Below are 24,828 nucleotides of genomic sequence, written 5' to 3' on the forward strand. Positions count from 1 at the left end.
CTGATTGAAGACGTCAATACCAACCTTTGCGGTTAAAGTCAATGTCTTTTCAGACTTGAGGTTTGACAGGAATCATTTATATCTGGCTACAAAGGTGCACTCTGTTGCCAAAACATACTACGCACCCTCCCAAAAAAAAAAAAAAAAAAAAAATAGATAACAGCCGCTTCTCTCCATAACATTCAGTCAGACTGTCCAAACTATACCTTTTTGAAATCCCTATGAAACCTGCTTGGCTCAAGGCCTAAACTTCAAATACTGACTGAATTCCATTAAATTCTCCGCTGTGGCCCCCCCCCCCCAGGTGTTCACGCTGTTGGTACCATGAAGTAGACTTCAAGTTATTAGCTTACTTCCTGAACTTTGGCTTGTTTTGAGTCAGTGATCATCAAATGTGTAGCTCAACAGATTTAGTGTAACAGCTTTTGAACTGCTGCAGAAGTGTCAAAATCCAAACTCTTGCCTGGATAACTGATCAAATAAGGGGATTGCCTGTTGGAGTGAAATACGGTGAAGACCTTGTATGTGTCCTGTGGCCGCTATATGAAGGCCCACCAGGAACTCTGAACACGAGACTGCTAAGGGGGTGATGGTGAAACAATGGTGTAACCAGATGGCTGTGACAATAGATGAAGGCAACAGCAGGTCTACGGACATAGATCCTTTGGGATTTTCCTAGCCATCAGACCAAGCTAAGGATCTGTCAAGGGCCGTGTGTTTGTCAACGTGCAATGACATTCCCACGTTCAACAAACTCATGCGTAGGCGTCTCGTGATCTTCCTCAGTGCAGAAGGACTGCCACGCCAATGGGCTGCAAAAGTCAGTAAGTGAATGCAAAAAGTCATTTGTAGCACGAATGTTCCAACCAAAATTGCAAGAGCTTTTAATTAGATGCCCGTGAAATACTAAAACATCCTTAAAGATAAGAAAAATCCCAGTCACGTGTTAAAGAATTGACCTGGAAGTTTAATATTTACTCTTGGTACACTGAATTTATACATTAAAAAAAAAGGTGGGGGTGATTTCATCTGCCATTTCAGGTGACGTTAAGTACAACTTTAGTAACCAAATAATTATCAGCAAAATTGACATTACACAGGCAGGGCAACTACAAGTCATTAGGGGAAACCAAACATTAAACAAAACAAAACAAAAAAAAAAAACCCTTGATGATTGCAATTTCCTGTAAGTGGTTCATTAATGGTGAAACTTGAAGAGGATTTAGATTAGAAATGTCCACATTCCCACTTCTCATGCAAAAAAAAAAAAAAAAAAAACTCAAACCTTAAATCTGAACATGTAATATTTTACCCCAGAGGCTGGAAGCACCAGGACAACTTTACTGAAAACTTTTATTTTTCAAAAAAGCTCCTTTACAGCATCGCGTTTCACCTGTAAAGTCAGCAAACATGTAAAATACAACCATTACAATACATTAGAATCAAGACAGGTACCAAAAAGTACAGTAAAAATTACACTTCCTCTAGTGGAAATGTGATGGGAGGGAGGAAAACCCAAAACAAAGGGGAAAATAAAACCTAAACATGATAGGAATTAAAAAACAAACAAACAAACAAAAAAAAAAACAAACATGAAAAGTTACATTTCTGATGTTTTCTGTACAAATTGTCTTCTGTCATAAAAGAGGTGGAGTCAAGCCCAGTGTGTCCGTGCAGCCCTCAGTGGAACACCGGGGTCCTAAAGGACAAACAGTATAGTTACATTTCCTGCATCTCACATCCTCACTTTTAACACTTTGTCTAAATGTCTATAAGCCATTTGTTTCAGCACGTTTTCTGTGCACGCCAAAGTAAATGCCATTAAAATGATAATGTGCTAGGCTGCTAGCAGACCCAGTGGAACAACAACAACCAAAAAGTGACTTTAATCTTCAAACACATTTTGGTGCAAGACGAACAGTACCGTAAGTAAGGGTGTTTTGGGGTGGGGTCAGCATGCTGTGTGTGTGTGTGTGTGTGTGTGTGTGTGTGTGTGTGTGTGTGTGTGTGTGTGTGTGTGTGTGTGTGTGTGTGTGAGAGAGAGGTGCACAGACTAGAAAGCATACAACAGTGAATGAGCCTATACCACTATCTGCAAAGTTTGTAAAAATAAATGGAATGGTTTTTTTTTTTCTTCCAAACTAGGAACTTAAAAGCCAAAGCGTACTGAGCCACATCTGTGTTGAATCAGAGTTTAGACATACAACTTGACCAACTCATTACAAACCTGAATGTTTCATATGAATTGATGTTCGCCGAAAGAAAGCCAAGCGAGAAGCCACCAAGACTTCCAGACAAAACTCTTATAGGGCTCCTTGCCTATGATTGGAGAAACTGTGCTTTGTTCAGCGTTTGTCTGTTGCACCATCAATCAATCAGCTTCATGGTGAAGCGGCACATTGAAAGGTTTTCACACAGGACGAAAGATCAAATCACTCAACCTTGAAAGCTGCATTAACTGGTGATCCCCATTTCTCCCATCACAGCTACAAAAGCCTGAAGGTGATCATTTGCAACAAAAATTAAGACAACTAGTTTGTCCAATTACCCATGGACTCTAAAAACATGGTGACTACAGTAGATACACAAACGGCTGTAATTGCTCTATGGTTAATATTATATTAAGCCACTTGAATTAAAACCGAATTTTTACACAAGAACATCTTGATTGTTGCATTTCACTTCCACTGGGATGGTGTACAGTCACAATTACAGGACAAAAAAAAAAAAAAAAACTAGACCATGTGACAATTTAAAACAAGGGTTGTGGCTACTCCCATCTGAAGTAGGGCCACAATTAATGATCTTTGTAATTCATTATTCTGGTGATTGTTTTTAAAATAAACTAGTGAGCATTTTTTAATTACTTCACTGATTATTTTCTAATCATTTGATAACTTTCAACCTTGAGGTATTTTATTACAGAAGTATTACAATATACATTAGCAGGGGCGGTGGTGAAGCACTTAAGTGTGCTTGTTTCTAGTGCGTAAGGTTCCCGGTTCCAACCCACCCCTGTCCATTCTCTAATATGGCATTGCATCAGGAAGGACATCCAGTGTAAAACTTCTGCCAAGTCAATCTGTGGCGACCCAGAGTGAAAGCAAGGGAGAAAATGAAGGACCTTACCGTTAAACTATATATTGAATATAATATATATTGGAAATTTCAGAAATAAAAAAGGCATATATGAAAGTTTGCGTGGGTGAATGCAGCCCTCCTGTACCATGGCACACAGACATTTTTAATGTTTTGTGGAGAGTCATCTTCAGACAGCCACTTTCTATGTTCTTTCGGTTGTGAACCACTCTCCCACACATGTAGTGCAGCAGATAACAGAAACAATCCTGCAATTGGTGATAGAAGCAACAAATTCAAGACAAATACTCCTTAGACATTACTTGTTTGAAAAAACAGATTGGCCATTTGAATTTTCAACAGGCAGCCAGGTAGAGGTCAATTGAAGTATTACACAGGAGTCAAAATTAAAAGATGCTTCAATCATATAGAAAACTATACCGCATTCCACAATACATACACATACCACAATCTGTGACTGAATGTTAGACTTATGGGGTAAAAACAGCAAGAATGGTGACAAAGGTCAATTTCAGTTTGTACAGGAGTCAAAAGTTAAAGTTGCTCCAATTTTGGTAAAACATGATGCAAATTGGTTGAGCCAATAGATTAATAAATGGAATAGTTTTGACTGTGTTGAATGTTTGGTCTGCAAAGTCAAACAATGTTGATGACATGTTACACATCCTAACTTATAACAAATAAGCATGACCCATGGTGCAAACTATTCCTTTTTAAAAACCTATTAACCAATAATTTGCATCACCTTTTACCAAAATTAGAGCAACTTTAACTTTTGACCCCTGTACAAACTGCAATTGACCTTTGTCACCATTCTTGCTGTTTTTACCCCATAACATTCAGTTAGATAGTCCAAACTACACCTTATTGGAATCTTTGTGATCAGACAAATAATGTGGTGTATTTTTCAGTATGATTGGAGCATCTTTTAATTTTGACCACTGTGTAATTGTTCAATTGACCCCTACCTGGCTGCCCACTAAAAATTCAAATGGCCAATCTTTTTTTTTTTTTTTTTGAGTAATGTCTACAGTGTACTTGTGCCAAATTTGGTAGGTCTGTCATCATTTGCAGGATTCCTCTGTAAATATTCTGTTATCTGCTGCACTAATAGCTACCAAACTACAGGAGATCAGAGTGCGTCTTACCTACAGCGCGATCATCAGTAGGGCTTGTAGCTGGACTGGTTTCCCCCTCGTCTCGGGGTTTTCCCATAGCTGGGACTACCCTGGCCTACAGACAGAATACACACCATTAGAAAGAGACCAGATTTACACCAGACAATCTTTTTCATCAGCACAAAGTAATATACATTGACAAACTACACTGTCATAGGCTGCAACAGCCAATCAGAGAGCTCTATTGTCAACAAGAAGGTACAGCAGAACAACCATGGACAACATGGGACCAGACCAGTCAGTGATCTTGTGTGGTCTCAAGGTGAGTGATTGTTCCCTGACTCGAGTACTAATCCAACACCAATTAACAATGTTCGCTTGCTAGCTAATAGCATTATCTGGCTCGTTAGTGAGGCTAGAGTCTTTACTTCAATACACCAGCTGCTTGCCTGTCTTAATGAAGTTCCTTAAAAAAACGGTTGTAGGGGGTACATCAGGTGAAACCTCGATTCTCAAATAGTTTTTAGAAATGTTAATTGCAGTTGTAACACGTGCGTTGGTTACTGTTAAAACGCATGTTACATCCAGTTCTCTTTTTCACTGAAGTCATTTTTTGATCCACAACTGTCTTTTCAATTTCACCACACTGACCAGATGGCTTTGCTATTGTTTGAAATGTTTTGTAACTAATTTAAGGCTAGAGGTCAGTAATTGGGATAATGGTTTAGTAGTACATGCATTAGAGGCCGCTATAAATCTACTACCTATTGGATTTTTATGCATTTTGGGAAGCCAGTAGAACGATGGTAATTGTTTCATTTCATTAGTAATTTTAATGTTATATTTAGTCATAAATTCTTGGTGTTTTGTAACAATATCTTCTGCGTGCCTATTATAAGACATGTTTGTGGGTTGGTCCCATCACTAGCGTTGAGTTCCTTTAAAACTACGTCTAAGTAATATTTTTTGCAAACTATTAGGATATTGTTGCTGGCTTTATCTGCTGGTACTAAAACAAAACGTCTTTGAAAGTTATTTAGGTATTCTAGGCAAACCTTGTCTGACAGTAGATGTTTTTTTTTATATGGATTTTTCCTTTTTCTTAAGTCTATCTATCTTAATTTGAACTGTTTCTAATACTCAACCTTCCCATTCGTCCAATGTTCTAGTATCTACTTTTTCAGCCCAATGTTTTTTGTAATCCTTAATGGCTTTTTTAACTATTATGAGGTTTGTGTCCCAGTTAATATTATTTTGTTCTCTAGATGATGGTCCTTTAATTTTCTAAGCTTCCTGTTCAATTATTCTGAGATTACCGGTTATTATATGTCCTGTTGGCTCGTATTTGAAATTGTTTATAATGACAAGGTTGTAAATGGTGAAATGATCCTCTTTGTCCAGAGTGAGGTCTACAGATTTAAAACGCCACCAATCTTAGTACTGTAGTGTGACAAACTACTCTAACCAGAAACAAAAGGCGAATAAACACACTGTGTACTTACTGTAATCATATCCAGGACCATATCCATAGTAGCCGGAGTAGTCATAGCTGCCATAGCCACTACTGCCGTATCCTCCATAGCCATAGCCTTGACTACCATATCCCTGGTTCCAGTAGTTTCCATAACCCTGGTTCCAGCCCTGGCTCTGACCTGAGAGAGTAGACATGATTAATGCTCCAATCACACAGTTTCACCTCCATTCACATTTTATTTTACAGCCTTATTCTAAAATGGATGAAATTCATTTTTCCCCCTCAAAATACACACAATACCCCATAATGACAATATAAAAAAGTTTGAGATTTTTGCAAATTTATTAAAAAAGTAATCACTTTACATAAGTATTCACAGCTTTTGCCATGAAGCTCAAAATTGAGCTCATGTTCATCCCGTTTCCACTGATCATCCTTGAGATGCTTCTACAGCTTAAATTCAGTAAATTCAGTTGATCCTCTACCCTGAGCTGGCTGCCCAGCTAAACTGAGCGATCGGGGGAGAAGGGCCTTAGTCTAAGAGGTGACCAAGAATCTGACTGCCACTGTCAAAGCACCAGCATTCTTCTGTGGAGAGAGGAGAACCTTCCAGAAGGACAACCATCTCTGCAGCAATCTACCATCAGGCCTGTATGGTAGAGAGGTCATATGGAAGCCACTCCTTCGTAAAAAGCACATGGCAGCCCACCTGGAGTTTGCCAAGAAGTACCTGAAGGAGTCAGACCATGAGAAACAAAATTCTCTGGTCTGACGAGACAAAGATTGAACTCTTGTATGTGAATACCAGCCATCATGTTTGAAGGAAACTGGCACCATACCTACAATGAAGCATGGTGGTGGCAGCATCATGCTGTGGGGAAGTTTTCAGTGGCAGGAACTGGGAGACTAACCAGGACTAAAGGAAAAGATGAATGCAGCAATGTACAGAGACATTCTGGATGAAAACCTGCTCCAGAGCACTCTTGGCCTCAGACTGGGACGGTGGTTGATCTTTCAGCAAGACAATGACCCTAAGCACACAGCCAAGATATCAAAAGAGTGACTCAGGACAACTCTGTGAATGTCCTTGAGTGACCCAGCCAGAGCCCAGACCTGAATCTGAACATTTCTGGAGAGATCTGAAAATGACTGTGCACAGACGCTCCCCATCTAACCTGATGGAGCTTGAGAGGTGCTGCAAAGAGGAATGGACAAAACTCAACCAAAGATAGGTGCACCAAGATTGTGGTATCATATTCAAGAAGATTTGAGGCTGTAATTGTTGCCAAAGGTGCATCAACAACGCATTGGGCAAAGGGTGTGAATACTTATGTAGATGTGATTTCTTAATAAATCTGCAAAAATTTCAGAACAAATTCATGTTATTATGGGGTGTTACAAGTAGAAATTTGAAGAAAAAAAATGTGTGTGGGGGAAAGATGTGAAAAATTAAACTGTTACAATGGAATGCGTATTTGCGCTTCTGAAGAAAGTCTCTGCTTTTATCTACACCCTCTGTCTGCTCAGCTGCGAGCAAACTTGCACTGTGCTTCATGAAGGGCTAAGAAAGAACCTAAAATAGTCCTCACACCATTTTCATTTTAACGTGTTGTGGAGCACCTCAGGTACACACCCCATTGAACACAAAGTGCAATTAAAATGACAATATGCACATACAAGATGATGGCATGTGTTGCATACATGTTTTCAGCAGTTAAAAAAAAAAAAAAAACATTTAGGTTTGAGCTACAGCTTTCCAACGCGACAAAGAGGGAAATAAAGCCTTTTAGGAAAAAGACGGTCCACGCTGATCATCTCAAATAGCTTACTGTGCATTTAAAGCAGTGGTCTCCAAACTATTCCAGAAAGGGCCGAGAGGGTGCAGGTTTTACCCTCACGCAGCTCCGTCCCGGCCACAGAGTCTCTGGAAGAAGTCCACTCTTCTGTGTGACTTGCAATGAGTGTTTCGCTTTTTTGGGCAACACAGAATGCTTCAACAAACACGTGAACTCAAATAAAATAATAATAAAACAGTAAAGGCGAGGCTGCATGTTCAACCTCCAGCTGAAAATTAAATGCATTGGCTGAATCCCAGAAAGTGTTAAAAAGAAATTCATGCAGGGACCCAGTCCACCACCTGAATAAATAAATAAATGAACGAATAAAAATGGTTAAATTTTACAAGGTGGGGAAAACAAAAAACTACAACCCATCACCATTTCAGCAAAATGTCAAGACTTTGGCCCAACTTTGGTTGAGCTCCTGACACCAGGAAAGATCCAAAACTTGTAAAGATGTGAAAAAATAAATCGTTACCCAGGAAAACAAAGGGATACACTAAATTTGACAATCTCTGTGATGACGCAGTGACATTGTGCCATTACTTAGGGAGAGCCCTGGACTGTTTATGTTTTAAAACACAAAAGTACTTTTTATCCGATTACTCGATTAATCACCAGAATAATTGATAGAATACTCGATTACTAAAATAATCGATAGCTGCAGCCCTAGTCCTCAGGAATACAATATGCCTAGTAACTGTGCAAGGAGTACATCTGCATCGCATCAATTTATAAGAGAGATGCACATAACTACATGAGATACAGAATATCAAATCAAAGTTAAAGAAAGTGACGTTTTAAATTTCTTCCTCACCTCCACGGCCCCTGCCTCCCCGGCCTCCATAACCACCTCCACGGTTTCCTCCATACTGTTGCTGCTGGAGATAGATCTCTTTCGGCTGAGCAATCTTCAGCTCACACTATGAATGGAAAAACTTAATAAGTAACAGTATAAAAGCAGAAACATGAATAGAAAACAGGAAGCAGTATCAGAATGTACAACGCTCATGAGAAACCCTGCATCAGCACAGGATGTACCAGCAGTTGGAATACCTTTTAGTCAAATCAGGAGTATGACAAAGTTAAGTCTGTGAGCATGTGCTGGTCCCACACTTCATTACATCCATAACACCACAGAACCATCTTCGGTCTTGGACTGCAACCATCCAGTCAGACAACTGGTCCATCCCCACCTTGTGAAAGTAACTATATAGCAGCCAGGTGAAATTTGGGCACCCGCCTGACCTTCTCCAACCACCCAGCATCTATCTATATATTAAAAACCAAGTGGCCTGTGTGCACCTTTGATTACAGAGAAACTGGGGAGAGTCGACATTTACAGTTTGGTATGTTTATGTATTTTGGGTCAGGGATGAACGTCACAAAAATGGAAAGCTGATAGGACTAATATTTCTGGAGAAATCAGGGATATTAGGTAACAGTGAACAATGGACACTGACATCACCATGAATCAGTCTCTGGTAACCAGACAAGCTCTAAACAAAGGAAATATCTCAACCTTGCCAGTTGTCAAACAGAACATCAACTAAATATGTCAAATAATAAATACAATTATTCACAAAACTCATTTTAATTCATGTTCAGTTAAAATTATAGAAAATTTGCTTAATTTATTACCACTCTTGGAAAAAAATGTCAGCTACCCATTTTATAAACACTACTCAATTTAGAAGAGGGGTGTGAAGAGGGCATGGCCACACCCCTAGCATGCAGGCACAACACCACACCCCTTTCTACACAATACACTACTGTTAGATTCTCAATACGTATGCTCAGCAGTGCGTAAATCTTATGTGACTAAGCATGAGCTCCCATCTCTGCTGTCGGCATGGGGAGCATTAAGCACCTTTTCGTCCAAAACATGTAGGAGGAGTGGCTCGCAGCTTATTTCACAGGGTGCTGTTCGGCTTTGAACGCCCATGGTCCAAAAAAAGTGCTAAAACAGGATGAAACCATCCAACCCAACTTGCATCCTAAGAGGCTGGTTTATAAAGTGCAGACCTGGCAACCAGCTTGAAAACAAAAGTAAAGCGCTGCTGTTTACAGTGCAGCTTTTACTGTTTCTGAACAGCTGAAAAATATTTTTTCTTTTTATGAAAACAGGAGCAGTACACTTTAGTGTTTGATGAATAAATGGAATGTTGCATTTTTATAGTGTTCTGCAATCTGCCAGAAAACACTGACGAAAACTCCGCTGTTTTTCCGGCTTTCCTCCCCAAATACAACTATCATTCGTGCGAAGCATGTTTAAAACAAGACATTAAATGTAGTTTCACACAAGCTATTTTTACTGTTGTAATACAGAATGATTTTCACAAACAAAGCTGTGACAAAAATGTGCACACAGGATTACAGCCGACGGCACCAATGTTACCTACTAAATATTGTCTTATTCTTCCCGATTGTCACATCTGGGATAAATGTAAGAGGCTCTGTCCACTTTCCTTCAGGCAAGTTACAGGTATTTGTCACAATGTTATCCATAGATCCAGTCATGTCTGTATTCATAGTGGAGCCACTTAGCCAAAATTTCCATAACAAATATTCATTTTGTGATAAAAGCATAGAATTTGGCACACATATTCTAAATTAATCTTTATTTTCAGATATGGAGCCATTCTGGGGCTGACCACTAATGAGCTACAGGGGTCAAAGAATTACACAGTGGTCAAAATAAAAGAAAAAAAAGTTGCAATCATGTTGACAACTATACCACATTATTTGTCTGATCATAATGATACCAAAAAGGTATCGTTGGGACTATCTATGACTGAATGTTCTTGCGTTATGGGGTAAAACCTGCAAAAATGGTGACAAAGGTCAGTTTCAGTTTGTACAGGGGTCAAAATTTAAGTTCCTTCAATTTTGATAAAAAGTGATGCAAATTATTTGTTGACCTAATAGGATTAATAAATGAAATAGTTTGCACCATCTGTCATGCTTAGTTATCATGTTATGGGGTAACATATGTCATAGAATCCAATGGACGTTGACCTTGTTTGACCTTTACTTTGGACACCAAGCATTCAACACAGTCAAAACTACATCAATACTTTCATACCCTGCCTCCTTCGATAGTGTGGTATTTCTTCTCCAGGCACTTCTTCACACTGGCCTCGTCTTCATATGTAACAAAAATGAAACCCCTTCTCTTCTTCAATTTCGGGTCAATGGGAAGCTCAATTGTTTCAATCTATTAAAAAAAAACAAAAAGACAAAAGTGCTGTTAAACAATACATGTGCAGAATTAGTAGCCATTTTAAACTTTTTCTCAGGTTTTTGTTTTTTTTTTTAGAAAATTACAAGATACCAAAAGGAAACCCAACAACAATCCACTATCATTTGTATTGAGGCCACTCTTGTATAGTCACTAAAATGGACCATATTCATGTTTTACAGAGCCTTTTATAAGCTGAAGTGCAGAAGAGTAAATCAAACAGGGCTTCTTGTCTGTAACATGTTTTGTAGTGCATTGTCACTCTTAGCAACCAAGTGACTCAGCCATTCCAACTGAACAAATTTTAAGCAGCCATTTAGCCATCTGCCACAGGACTGCTTCCATGCAGGTTAGGAATCACTAAAAAAAAAAGAAAAACTTCAGCCTTTTCTATGCAACATTTTGGACATGCAATCCAAACATTATTTAGTAGTTAGTTTGCTGCTGGCTGCAGTAACGACGCATTGGTTATGTCAAAAGCCCCAACTGTCAATGAGTGGACAGTTCTTCAAAACACACTGGAAACTAGTCCCTCATTGAGCAACCCAGCAATTTTCATGCAATTCTGTTGGATTAGAATGTAAATGGTATTTTTGTGTGGATTTAACTAGGGAAACTAACCTTTCCAAAGGTTCCAAAATATTCCCTTATGGTCTCCTCAGGTGCCTCTGGGTTCAGCCCTCCAACAAAGATCTTCTTGACAGGTTCTTTTTTCATGGCCATTGCCCTTTTGGGGTCAATTTGACGCCCATCCAGTATATGTTCTTTTTGAGCCAGCACCTGCACACATGCACATTACTATCGTAAGCCATGATCGAGCAATCGCCCCAATAAAGAATCAATGACATCATGAGGTTATACTGTCATTATCTCTAAATTTCAATATAGAGAAAATAATGCAGTAGTAATAACAGGGCAAATCTATAACAATGAACAAAATCAGGATTTAAACAAACTGAAATACAATTTAAATTTGCATCATGTAATCACAACTGGAGACTGCACAAAATGGACCTTCCTTCCCCCCAGTTACTTTTAAGCATTATAGATGTGTGGTAGCAAATCTTTGGTCATGCCATATGACACTCCCCCAACAGCTAGAAAAGCACTCAAAGAGCTTCATCAGGATGTCATCAGAACTCAAGCCTGACATGAACTGGAAACTGCTGGGGCATCAGTGCCACTGTCCACAGTGATGAGAGCTTTAGGTCACTGTGGACTGAGAGGGTGCAGGCCAAGAAAGAAGCCCCTGCTCAAAAGTCCCCATACAGAAGTTTGTAGCTGAATACATGGACAAGACAAAAAGCTTCTGGAGAAAAGTCATCTTCAGATGAGACAAACATTCATCTATTTAGCTAGTGACAAGAGATTTGTTTGGAGGAATAAAGATGAGGCTTTCAAACCTAAAAACACTGTGCCAACTGTCAAGCACAGTGGTGGTAGCATCATGGGCCATTTTGCTGTCAGTAGTACTGGTTCCTTGCACAACGTGGATTGAATAATGAAGGAGGAGGACTACCTCCGAATTATGCAAGGTGATCCATCCCACCTCACAGGTGTGGCATATCAAGATGCTGATTAAATAAACCAATTATTGCACAGGTGTGCCATAGACTGGTCACAATAAAAGGCGACTGAAATGTGCAGTTTTATCACAGCACAATGCCACAGATGGTGCAGGTTTTGAGAGAGTGTGCAATTGGCATGCTGACTGCAGGACTGGCCACCAGAGTTGTCCGTGAATTGAATGTTCATTTCTGTACCGTAAGCCATCTTCAAAGGTGTTTCAGAGAGTCTTCTTGAATATGATGCCACAAGCCTGAAACATCCAGGGCTGGCATTGAGGCAATATAGCTAAGCCTGAAACTAATTTGTCAAGGGGTTTGGGGGCCGCCTCGGTCCCCAATGGGAGCCAGGGGCAAAGCCCCAGGCTGGGGGCTGCGATTTAGGCCTTTTAAAACCTGTTTGGAAAGCCCTCAGGAACACCCAATCTTAAAGATTTTAAACAACCATTACCATCTTTAAGGTCAAGTGGTTTGTTTTACAATGCAGTTTTATAAAATAAAATAACCACAAACAAAAATTTGGCATAGGTTCCTCTAACATCTGCAGGTTTTGTCTACATACTACCATCACTGAACACTGTTGCTGCTGGGCTCATATATTATAGTTTATTCAACACACCAGTCCAAGCGAACATCAGTGTGGAAAGAAAAGCAAGGCAGAAAATGAAAAGGGTTGGGTTCGCATCCACTCATTTTCAAATATGTGAAAAATTATTTCAATAAATGAATAGTTATTAACTTACAACATGAGCTAAGCATTTTGTTTTCAAAATGCCAAAATTAGTAAGCAATTTGAATTTTGAAATTTATCAATCACTCGTCATGGATGCTTAATCCTTTCACTAAGACCTCTTCAAACTACATAGATAAAAAAACATCGTGTTAAACACAACCGGTATATTTCCCGGCGCTAAACGTCATTCGTGGACCATCCCCTCAAACTCTGTCATAATTGTGTTATAAACCAGTCACCATTTGTTTAATTACATCTGTGTAATTAATAAAAATAATCATGGACGATTCGTTCACGCGCGCATGCAGGGAACAAAAAAAAAAAAAAAAAAAAAAAAAAAAAAACACCGGCTGCTGCTGCACTTCCTCGCTTTCTCCCCCTCAAACTGTCATAATTGTGTTTAAATAAAAGACAAAAGGGACATAAGTCCTGCTCACAGGCTGATTGCCAGAGACAAGACATCTCCACGTCAAGTATAAACTCCAGACAGACATCTCCACGTCACTACAAATCCACAACGCGTCCTTCCACAGGGATCACATGGCAACCTGTTGCCTCCGCTACATATATCCGGATCCAAAAGCCGGAAATCTGGCTTAGGCTGGAAAAATACCAGGCCTGACATCCCCACAGCATGATACTACCACCAACATGCCTCACTGTAGGGATGGTGCCTGGCATTCACACCAAAGAGGTCAATCTCTAGCTCATCAGACCGGAGAATTTTGTTTCTCATGGTCTGAGACTCCTTCAGATGCCGTTTAGCAAACTCTAGGTGGGCTGCCACGTGCCTATTATCAAGAAGTGGCTTCCGCCTGGCCAGTCTACCATACAGGCCTGATTGGTGGATTGCTGTAGAGATCATTGTCCTTCTGGAAGCTTCTGTTTCCACAGAGGAATGCTGGAGCTCGGATCGAGTAACCGTCAGGTTCATGGTCAACTCCCTAACTAAGTCCCTTCTTCCCCAATCTTAATTTAGATGGGCAGCCAGCTCTAGCAACAGTCCTTCCATTTACAGATGACGGAGGCCACTGTGCTCACTGGGACCTTCAAAGCAGCAGAAATGTTTCTGTACCCTGTGGACCCCAATCAAGCTGTAGAAACAGCTCGAGGACGATCAATGGAAACAGGATGCACCTGAATTCAATTTTGAGCTCCATGGCAGACACTATGAATACTTATGTAATGCAATTTATTTTTGTGTGTGTGCGCGCGCGCACACACTTTTTTTTTAAAGAAAAATCTTTAAAAAAAAATCACATTGTCATTATGGGGTATTGCATGTATAACTGAGGAAAAAAAATAATAATTTCATCCATCTCGGAATAAGTCTACAACATAAAATGTGGAAAAAGTCAAGTGCTGTGAATACTTTCTGGATGCAGTGCAAGTGTCCCACCTTGTCCACGCTTGAAGAGTCTTTGAAGAGAATGAAGCCAAATCCTCGAGATCGACCAGTGACGTTGTCTGTCTTTATGGTGCAGTCTGACACTTCACCAAACTTACTGAAGTAATCCTTCAGGTCCTTTTTACTCGTGTCCCAGCTGAGGCCACCCACAAACATTTTACTGCAGACAGAATTATACAATCAGCTACTTTGCTCTTGTGCAGCTGTTCAAAGAACCATCATATAATCTTCAACATAAACTGCATGCATATACTGTGCAATGTTCTTAATAGCTGTGGGAATCATTTAATTTTGAAAAGTCAATAACATAAAATAAATTAATCAAGGTTTTTTGGGGGGTTTAGTATCTGCTGGAATCTTTTTTTTTTTTTTTTTACTGTGAGCACTTACAAGTTGTTAGACCTGCTTAACACAGGTTACGAAACAATGACATCACTGTCGACATTTTTTTTTTTTATTTCATTTTAAAATGTGCCACTAATCGCATTTTATCCACATCTGAGACGGAGGTTTGTGTGAACTCCCCTAATGTGGCATTCTTCATGCGTCAAGTGCTTCCATAAGCAGAATTATTCACTTGTCTGGTTTCATTCCTGCCACTGTGTGCTGGTGTGGTCCATGTGTAATAAATGTGGCATTGAAAGGTTTGCTTTAATTTCTAAGGGATGCAGCAGACTTTATACACGTTTGTTGAAAATTGATAACATCTCAGTGCAGAGTGATTCCTAAATGGATAATGTGATGCATTTATAATCACTACACACAAAAGTACATTTGTTTCATTTCAACTCCATCAAAATAGAGTTGAAATGAAACTCTTGACCTAAGCAGTGGGTCACTCCTTTGAGTCTGGTCTGGTTGAGGTTTCTTCATCAATAGAGGGAGTTTTTCCTTAACACTGTTGCCTGTGTGCTTGCTCTAGGGCAGAGGTCTCAAACCAGTTCCAGAAAGGGCCGAGAGGGTGCAGGCTTTCTGTGCAACCACCCACTCCAGCAGGTGATTTCAATGATTAATATCACTGAGTAGGTGAAATCAGTTAATCAAAGAAATCACCTGATGGAGTGGGTGGTTGCACAGAAAGCCTGCACCCTCTCGGCCCTTTCTGGAACCAGTTTGAGACCTCTGTTCTAAGGGCTGGTAAGGTTGGATCTTACTTGTGTGAAGCACCTTGAGGCAGCTGTGTTGTGATTTGACACTATCAACTAAATAAATTGAATTTTGGTGTTGTACAGAGGCAACATGACAAAAATAGTGGTGTTGTCCAATACTAGTGAAACTGGACATAGGAAATAGGAAATAGGACATCATGCTTTTAGACCACGGCAAACTCTGTTCAAAGCAGATCACGATAGAAATGCAACATCATCTGTAGCACCCCAACTCCACAGGAGATGACGATGGACAAGGGAGGCTGAAGCAATTACACAGAAAGGCATTTTTGTGTCCCTTATGCATCCTGGCAAATTTTTAGGATGCACAACGGACTCCCAAAGATGCAGTCCTGTGTAACTGGGGTCTAATAAGACTGTCACTCAGACAAATAAACGTTTGACAAGACAAATGCGTGTTTTCAAGCATCACTTGCTGCTTTAAATGCTCCTCACTCACCCTGCATCTTCCTCTCCTTTGCTGGCATCAATCTTGTCTCCATCTGCGTCATCTCCACAAGTCTGCTCAGCACCATTCTGGTCCTCTCCGTTGACATTCTCCTCTGACGTCTCCATGAGCAGATTCTCTGAGTCTGCCATTCTGATGGTTGGTTCTTAAATTGAATCTGTAATAAGACAAGAAATTTCAAGTGAGGATAGAAATAAACAAAAGTCAGGCAGCGTAGAAGCTAGGCCTGCAACAAATTATCAATGTCATACACAGCTAGGGCTGAAACGATTAGTCGAGTAATCTGAATAATTCAATTACAAAAATGTTCGAGGCAAATTCTGTGCCTTAAAGCTTCGTTTAACATTGTAGTACATATGCCAGGCCTGTGTGTGGCGCTGTAATGTCTCCAGAAAAAACAGACAGAAGTAGTAAAGCAAGCGCTAATCAAATTAGCACAAAAGCTACAGCTTTCCAATGTGACAGAGGGAAATAAAGCCTTTTAGGGAAAAAAAAAAACGGTCCACACTGATCATCTGAATAGCTTACTGTGCATTTAAAGCAAAGCAGTGTATTTGTTTGTCTTTTTTTTTTTTTTTTTTAAACACAGCTTCATCCGCTGCAGCCGGCTGCTGCCTCTCTCTGACCGTGTGAGCTCAGCACTGCCCTCACACAGCTTCATCCCGGCCACAGACAGTCTCTGGAAGAAGTCCCTCTTCTGTGTGACTCGTAATGAGTGTTTCGCTTTTTTTGCGCAACACACATGCTTCACAACACGGAACTCAAATAAAATAATAATGATGATGATAGATAAAAAAAAAAAATTTAAAAAAAAAACAGTGACTGCGAGGCTGCATGTTCAACCTCCAGCTGAAAATGAAATGCATTGGCTGAATCCCAGAGTGTTAAAAAGACATTCATGCACCCAGTCCACCCAGTCCACTACCTTAATAAACGAATAAAAACGGTTAAATTTTACAAGTTGGAGAAAACAAAAAATAGAAAGCCACAACCCATCGCCATTTCAGCAAAATGTCAAGACTTTGACCCAACTTTGGCTGAGCTCCTGACACCAGGAAGATCCAAAACTTGTAAAGATGTGAAAAAATAAATAACATAGTGACATTGTGCCATTACTTAGGGAGAGCCCTGGACTGTTAATGTTTCAAAACGCAAAAGTACTTTTTATCCGATTACTCGATTAATCGTAGAATAATCGATAGGATACTCGATTACTAAAATAATCGATAGCTGCAGCCCTATACACAGCTCAAAAAATTAAACCACAGATGTCAAGGGGGGTGGGGGGGAATAAGGGAATCATGCCAGACATCTTTCCTGATATGGAATGGGTGATGTGTTCAGAACAAAAGGATGCCACATCGTTTGACAGAAATGAAAACAAGTCAACCTACAGAGGACTGAATTCAAAGACATCCTGAAAATCAACACAAAAACATTATGTGGCAGGCTTGTCTGCAAAAAGCTCCGCACAACAGAAGGGGGTGCCCCCCCGACACCCCTTCCACTCCCTCTCATTGTGAACCAATGACAAAAAGAAAGTCATTCTTTACATTCCATCCCAGTAAAGTCTGTCTAAATAATCTTTACACAATAATTTTGCTAAAATATACAAAAGCACACACCAGAGACACATAAATGTAGAAAAAAAATATTTATATATATTTTTTTCAATTTGAAGTGGAACCCCACGTGATCCGCCTGAACAAATCACTGCTCAGCATTTCACATCCTAGCAGCATGTAAACAACATGGCATCTCCAGCTGCGAGTGCAGGTGGAAATTAAATTATTTTTCCATAAATAATGACAAATCCACCCCAATGTCAGCACCGAGGTGAATTAAGGTTGTCGACTGCTGTGCATCCTAGCTAAATAGCGGGAAGTCCTTTCACGATGTTGTGGAACACCCCGACTTCGGGCTTCATCCGACATGTTATCGTCTATTCACTGACAAATTTGACTGCCAAGGTACATTACAACATTTCATAATATTTTTGGGCTCACTGTTGACTGAGTACTTGAAAGGCCCTGTTTAAAGGGTTCTTCCTTTACGTGATGCTTGTGGTCATTGTACAGAGCAGAGAACATGCATACATACATGTACATTTAGTATTTTTAATTAAATAAATTTGTACCCAGTAGGGCTGAAACAATTAGTAGTAGTAGAGTAATTCGAAAAATTTGATTTAAAAAAATGTCAAAATCGAGGCTTCATTTAAAGCTGTAGTACATACGCCAGGCCTGTATGTGGTGCTGTAATGCTCCCACAAAAAACAGAAGGCGGCCATAGAGCATGCGCATGACTAGCCGCATGCAGAATAAAATAAAGGCTTTTAAGAGAATGGGTCCAGGGTGATCGTCTGAACGGATTTACTGCGCATTTAAAGTGAAACTATGTGTGTGTTTTTTTTTTTTTTAAACAGCTTTTGGCCACTGACTGCAGATGAAGTGACAGGACACACACTAAGTGAACCATGTTTATTACCTATACATATAATACCAATATATTAATACCTTAATACCAATACCTATATTCAGATTTTATACGATTTTTTTTAACCAACAGGCTGTACAGTTAATTTGTGTGGAAACGCTACACTTCACAGCCATTTTGCAAAACGGCTCTGTTATTTGCCAAGTATCCACAGAAAACAAGGAATCTGACTTTGGTTTGAGCTGCACTCTGTATGACATGTATAATATACACTAAACACTGAATAAATCACAGTAATACAAAGTACAAATTAAATGTGCAATAAGAGAAAGGAAAGAAAAAAGAACGTCCTGTCAGACGTCCCTCAGACTGAAGATTTCACAAACCTGGGCTTATGGTTTGTCAAAGCTCTAAAACGCTTTAGAAAAAATAATTACCCAGAAAAACACAGAGCGAGGGAACACCCTAAACTTAAAAACCTGCATGAAGGCACAAAGGCATTGTGCCATTGCTTAGAGAGAGCTGTGCCACTACTGATATTGTTTAAAAACATAAAAGTACTTTTTATCCGATTACTCAATCGATACAATAATCGATAGAATACTCGATTCCAAAAATATCCGATAGCTGCAGCGCCAGTACCCAGTAATTAAGTGAGACTTCCCTCACCCCTCAGGCTGAATTTAGAAATGAATGTGAATTGCAATAACATTTATGACATGTAATATAGTTTTTTGGGGGGGGGTATTCTAAAAAAGAAAAGTTTTTAACTGTTAGCTGCAGTCTACATAGTTTAACACGTCTAAAAACGAGCATGAAAAAAAAATACTAGACAAGATCCAGATTAACCAGATCAAGAATAATTTAAGAATAATAAATTAATAATACCCAAATGGATCAACACAATTCTCACGTTTGAGTCAACATATACATATAATTACTGTGTTGTAATTAATTAAATAATTACATTATGGCCAGCACATGTGAGACTGTGTTGAATCCCAACAACAACGCTGGAAGTCAATCTGTCTCTGCTGATGCTCTCATATAATTGGAGAGGTAAAGTAAAAAAAAGGCAGGTTGATAATACACAGTGTGAATGAATTGGCACGTCTAATGTAACATATCGCTGACACCACGCATGTGCACCATTTTCATTGATCCCCGCCATAAATTTTCCAAGTTCTTCCAGATTTCTCCCATTTGTGCAGCTAAAATGTGCTGAACATTTTGACAGTGCTCTGACATGCACTGTCAACTGTAGGACCTTATATGTAGACAGATGTGTGCCTTTGTAAATCATATCCAGTCAACCAAGTTTACTCCAGGCAGACTCCAAATAACCTGTAGAAACATCTCAAGGACGATCAGTGGAAACACACCTGAATTCAATTTTGAGCTTCACGGTAAAGGTTGTGAATACTTATACATGTGATTTCTTAGTTGTTATTTTTAATAAATTTGCAAAAATATAACTTTTTTCACAATGTCATTTTGGGGTATTGTGTGTAGAAGAAAAAATTAATTTCATCCATTCTGGAATAAGGCTGGAACATTACAAAATGTGAAAAAAGTGAAGCACTGTGAATACTTTCTGATTACTGTTACACGTACCAAACACCTTGTGTCAGTGCATCAATTACATGTTTCAGGCATCAGGTGCAGCACAGCAATGGACTTGCTGCTGCTGAAGCATGTTACAAATGACAATGTTTTGTATCTTTTTTAAATAAATACTTTAAATACTGTGGATTTAGTTGTGAAGATGTCTACTGTGAAGAAGATTTACTGAAGAGTTTTAACCATCATTAATGTAAATGAAGTTCTAATTGGAGCACATGATGGCACTGCATTTAACAGGATCGCTTGAACAGAGCATTTCATGAACATTTGCAGGTGGAGAACAGCAGCAAGAGTTTATGTGATCAACCACCAGGGTCTGCCCACACAGACTAATTTCCACAAAAGTCTTATATCAGCGTTGCCTCACAAGGTACTTTTTGAGAACAGGCCCCAGACTGGATAAATCTCAAAACACCGCCTTTGTATTTTCATGTGTACAACCAATTGGTTGCACACACCTCAGTCAGGCACAAACTGAAAGTTTTCAGCTACAACCCCTGGCAAAAATTATGGAATCACCGGCCTCGGCGGATGTTCATTCAGTTGTTTAATTTTGTAGAAAAAAAAAAAAGCAGATCACAGACATGACACAAAACTAATTTCAAATGGCAACTTTCTGGCTTTAAGAAACACTATAAGAAATCAGGAAAAAAAAAAAATTGTGGCAGTCAGTAACAGATTACTTTTTTAGACCAAGCAGAGGAAAAAAAAATATGGACTCACTCAATTCTGAGGAAAAAATTATGGAATCATGAAAAACAAAAGAACGCTCCAACACATCACTAGTATTTTGTTGCACCACCTCTGGCTTTTATAACAGCTTGCAGTCTGAGGCATGGACTTAATGAGTGACAAACAGTACTCTTCAATCTTGTTCCAACTTTCTCTGATTGCTGTTGCCAGATCAGCTTTGCAGGTTGGAACCTTGTCATGGACCATTTACTTCAACTTCCACCAAAGATTTTCAATTGGATTAAGATCCGGACTATTTGCAAGCCATGACATTGACCCTGTGTGTCTTTTTGCAAGGAATGTTTTCACAGTTTTTGCTCTATGGCAAGATGCATTATCATCTTGAAAAATGATTTCATCATCCCCAAACAACCTTTCAATTGATGGGATAAGAAAAGTGTCCAAAATACCAACGTAAACTTGTCCATTTCTTGATGATGTAATGACAGCCATCTCCCCAGTGCCTTTACCTGACATGCAGCCCCATATCATCAATGACTGTGGACATTTACATGTTCTCTTCAGGCAGTCATCTTTATAAATCTCACGAACGGCACCAAACAAACATTCCAGCATCATCACCCTGCCCAATGCAGATTCGAGATTCATCACTGAATATGACTTTCATCCAGTCATCCACAGTCCACGATTTCTTTTCCTTAGCCCATTGTAACCTTGTTTTTTTCTGTTTAGGTGTTAATGATGGCTTTCGTTTAGCTTTTCTGTATGTAAATCCCATTTCCTTTAGGCAGTTTCTTACAGTTCGGTCAGACGTTGACTCCAGTTTCCTCCCATTCGTTCCTCATTTGTTTTGTTGTGCATTTTCGATTTTTTGAGACATATTGCTTTAAGTTTTCTGTCTTGACGCTTTGATGTCTTCCTTGGTCTACCAGTATGTTTGCCTTTAACAACCTTCCCATGTTTGTATTTGGTCCAGAGTTTAGACATAGCTGACTGAACAACCAACATCTTTTGCAACACTGCGTGATGATTTACTCTCTTAAGAGTCTGATAATCCTCTCCTTTGCTTCAATTGACATCTCTCGTGTTGGAGCCATGATTCATGTCAGTCCACTTGGTGCAACAGCTCTCCAAGGTGTGATCACTCCTTTTTAGATGCAGACTACGAGGCAGATCTGATTTGATGCAGGTGTTAGTTTTGGGGATGAAAATTTACAGGGTGATTCCATAATTTATTCCTCAGAATTGAGTGAGTCCATATTTTTTTCCCTCTGCTTGGTCTAAAAAAGTAACCGTTACTGACTGCCACAATTTTTTTTCCTGATTTCTTATAGTGTTTCTTAAAGGCAGAAAGTTGCCATTTGAAATGACTTTAGTTTTGTGTCATGTCTGTGGTCTGCTTTTTTTCTACAAAATTAAACAACTGAATGAACATCCTCCGAGGCCGGTGATTCCATAATTATTGCCAGGGGCTGTATATGTTTTAGTTTTAAAGTAATGCATACGTACATGCCAAAACGCATTATGGGAAAATTTGTTTCCTGTCATCAGTGATTAGCCGGTATATGTAAAAACCAACACAAGTTACTGTAACGTGAGTGTTGGTTTTACAAATAAATGTGTATTTGTAAATATGCTTTTTTATTTGTAAAACAAAATGCAATTGAAAAACTGAAAATTATGTTTAAGTGATTTAGCACTTATAGCGAATGTGTGGCAATTGGTATTCACACTGCCATCCAGTAGATGGCAGTATTCATGAGTTAGAATTTTCAGTTTCGGTAATAGCACGGAAAACGCAGACTTATGATCCAACTCTTGAAAACATTGATTATGCCCATCAATTTCTATTTATGTCTGGCTGTTAGATGCTAACCAAGACAGCAGTGCTCTGGCAGCAGCCAGCGAATAAGTGGATCATCCTGGTCCTCCACCTTGTGACTAAATAGAAATTGATGGTTGGAACTGAACCCTTTTCCTGGCTGTTGTCCGGGTTGGGTGGATGTACATATTAGAGTTTCATCCATTCCAAAGCCTTCTGTTCTGTTGCGTCTACTTCCTGCAGCTTCCCGCACTGAGAATTTAAAGATTCTCAAAGATTGCTGAAGATTGGTAATTGAAAAGGTCAAATGCATGCTCCACTTCTGCCGAGTTTACTGGCGGTTTGCAGACTAACAGTGCGTTACCGCCACCAGCAATTTGGGTGTGCAGCATTATTGAATTATGATGTATGCTATACTAATAAGGAATTGTGGAGATGAGGGAGGAGCATGATGGCGCTGTTGCGACGGTAAGCTTAAAGAAAAATAAACCATGCTAACGATAGAACTGGATTAGAATGGGAGTAACCCTGTTGTGTCTGATGATTATGGTGTCAAACATCTGTTTTACTCCTTTTTACCGGCTCCGCTAACGCGCTGTCGGTAAAATTCTATTTATGACCATAAAATCAAGCATGGATGTCTGCAAATCAGGCATAACCGGGCTATTCCCTACATTATATTAACCAAATATAACATATTGACCAATGAAGAGACACTACGTACAAACAGAAGTCCACTATACCAACACCGCGACATATGAATAGTAGCTGCCTTTCCCGTTTCTGTGGACCACAATGGAAATAAGTGTTTAGCTTTTTGTTATCAATGCCATTTAAACTGTATTGCAAACGAAAAAAAAATTAAAAAGCAACATTATGGATTTTTATGCACATTTAATTTTTGCCTAAATAAATCAGAAACTAAAACAACAAAATTAGAACACCACTCAAAACAGACATTTGCATCAGTTTAGAAATGGAAATCTTAAACCACATCATGTGGCACCCAACATATTCATCCCTATTCAAACGGTCATCACTGTTTGACTTAGTTATAATTTTTAATTGTAAGGCACATATAAATGCTTTTTTGTATAAAAACGTAGCAACCGAAAGAGAAAGCTGACCCTTGGTGTTTAAGCGGACCGCGTTTACCGCTCAGGAACAACACAGGCCTGGCTGGCAGCTAGCCCGCTACACCTACACTACCCCAAAATAAAGACTAAATTCTCAACACAGCCTCAAACCTGTACTCATAGCAGTCTAACAGCGCTCCGGTTTAATTTCAACCTTTCAATCTTAACAGTGCGCCGCTGCAGAACAATAGCGGCGCTAAATAGCACCAGCTACGTTAGCACCTCCGCCGCTAACAGACGGCTAGACAATGCTACCGCCAAAACATATCACATCGCTAAAAGCAGGACGGTAACAAATGTCACAACGAAAGAACCGTTGCCCAAAAACTGAACTGCGTAGGTAATACCGCAAAATAAATAGTGCTCAAGCCAAACATGTCCTTACATTACTGAGAAGACCAACAACGCTGCTCAAAATGGACACGCACCAAAATGCGACGCTAACTCGTGGCAACATATATACGACCGGATGTAGCCAAACAGCCACGGTGCAACGAAGAAGACGATCTGTGATTGGACATTCAGCCTCACAACGCAATGAAGACGTCTCCTTATTGGCTGGCTGCACACCGAAAGAGGGTGAAGAAATGTCATTCGGCTTCCCGTACTGCTTTGTGATTGTTTGGATTTCATCTTAATGATTTATATGTGTGTGTTGTAACACCAAACTGTAAATTCCACATATTCCTCCCTGCTGGCTATTTTTCGAATTTTGTTGGTCGCGACACGAACGAGCGAAGCTGTTCAGCATCTCACGTCATTTCCGGTTTGGACTTCGTCTACTATCGGTTTGTGGCTTTTTACGACATTGTTGTCCGGTTTGTGGCTTTTTCCCTATGGGGGAGATTTTGTGCCATTTCCTGTTTGTGCCTTGGTCTACTATAGAGCAAGCTTCGCAGCACTTCACTCATAATAATAATAAATCCATTTTACATACCCTTTTACTGAGATCACGGGGGCTGGAGCAATCCCACCATTCATAGGGTGTGAGGTGCTGTACACCCTGGACAGGACGCCAGTCTGTA

General features: G+C 39.6%; 1 protein-coding gene across 1 annotated transcript; it reads right to left on the reverse strand.

Annotated features, from left to right (window-relative positions):
- Positions 1-1,335: 1,335 nt before the first annotated feature.
- On the reverse strand, positions 1,336-24,291 carry LOC117516993 (heterogeneous nuclear ribonucleoprotein A/B-like). The gene is made up of 9 exons (XM_034177887.1): positions 24,189-24,291; positions 16,085-16,250; positions 14,468-14,636; positions 11,392-11,550; positions 10,615-10,746; positions 8,347-8,452; positions 5,720-5,869; positions 4,248-4,332; positions 1,336-1,699 (listed from the first exon to the last, which is right to left on the reverse strand). Exons 2-8 carry the CDS (start codon positions 16,222-16,224, stop codon positions 4,262-4,264), a joined length of 927 nt encoding a protein of 308 aa, XP_034033778.1. The 5' UTR covers positions 16,225-16,250; positions 24,189-24,291; the 3' UTR covers positions 1,336-1,699; positions 4,248-4,261.
- Between the last annotated feature and the right edge of the window lie 537 nt (positions 24,292-24,828).

The sequence above is a fragment of the Thalassophryne amazonica genome, chromosome 9, assembly GCF_902500255.1.
Source record: "Thalassophryne amazonica chromosome 9, fThaAma1.1, whole genome shotgun sequence".
NCBI classification, from domain to species: domain Eukaryota; kingdom Metazoa; phylum Chordata; class Actinopteri; order Batrachoidiformes; family Batrachoididae; genus Thalassophryne; species Thalassophryne amazonica.

What these genes read in the sequence shown, in the direction of transcription:
- LOC117516993 (XM_034177887.1), bottom strand. Translation starts at nt 16,224, where the DNA reads ATGGCAGACTCAGAGAATCTGCTCATGGAGACGTCAGAGGAGAATGTC. An exon ending in ATTTTGGAACCTTTGGAAAG is followed by an intron (nt 10,747 to 11,391) that starts GTTAGTTTCCCT and finishes TTTTTTTAATAG; the next exon opens with ATTGAAACAATTGAGCTTCC. An exon ending in GGGAGGCAGGGGCCGTGGAG is followed by an intron (nt 5,870 to 8,346) that starts GTGAGGAAGAAA and finishes CTACTCTCTCAG; the next exon opens with GTCAGAGCCAGGGCTGGAAC.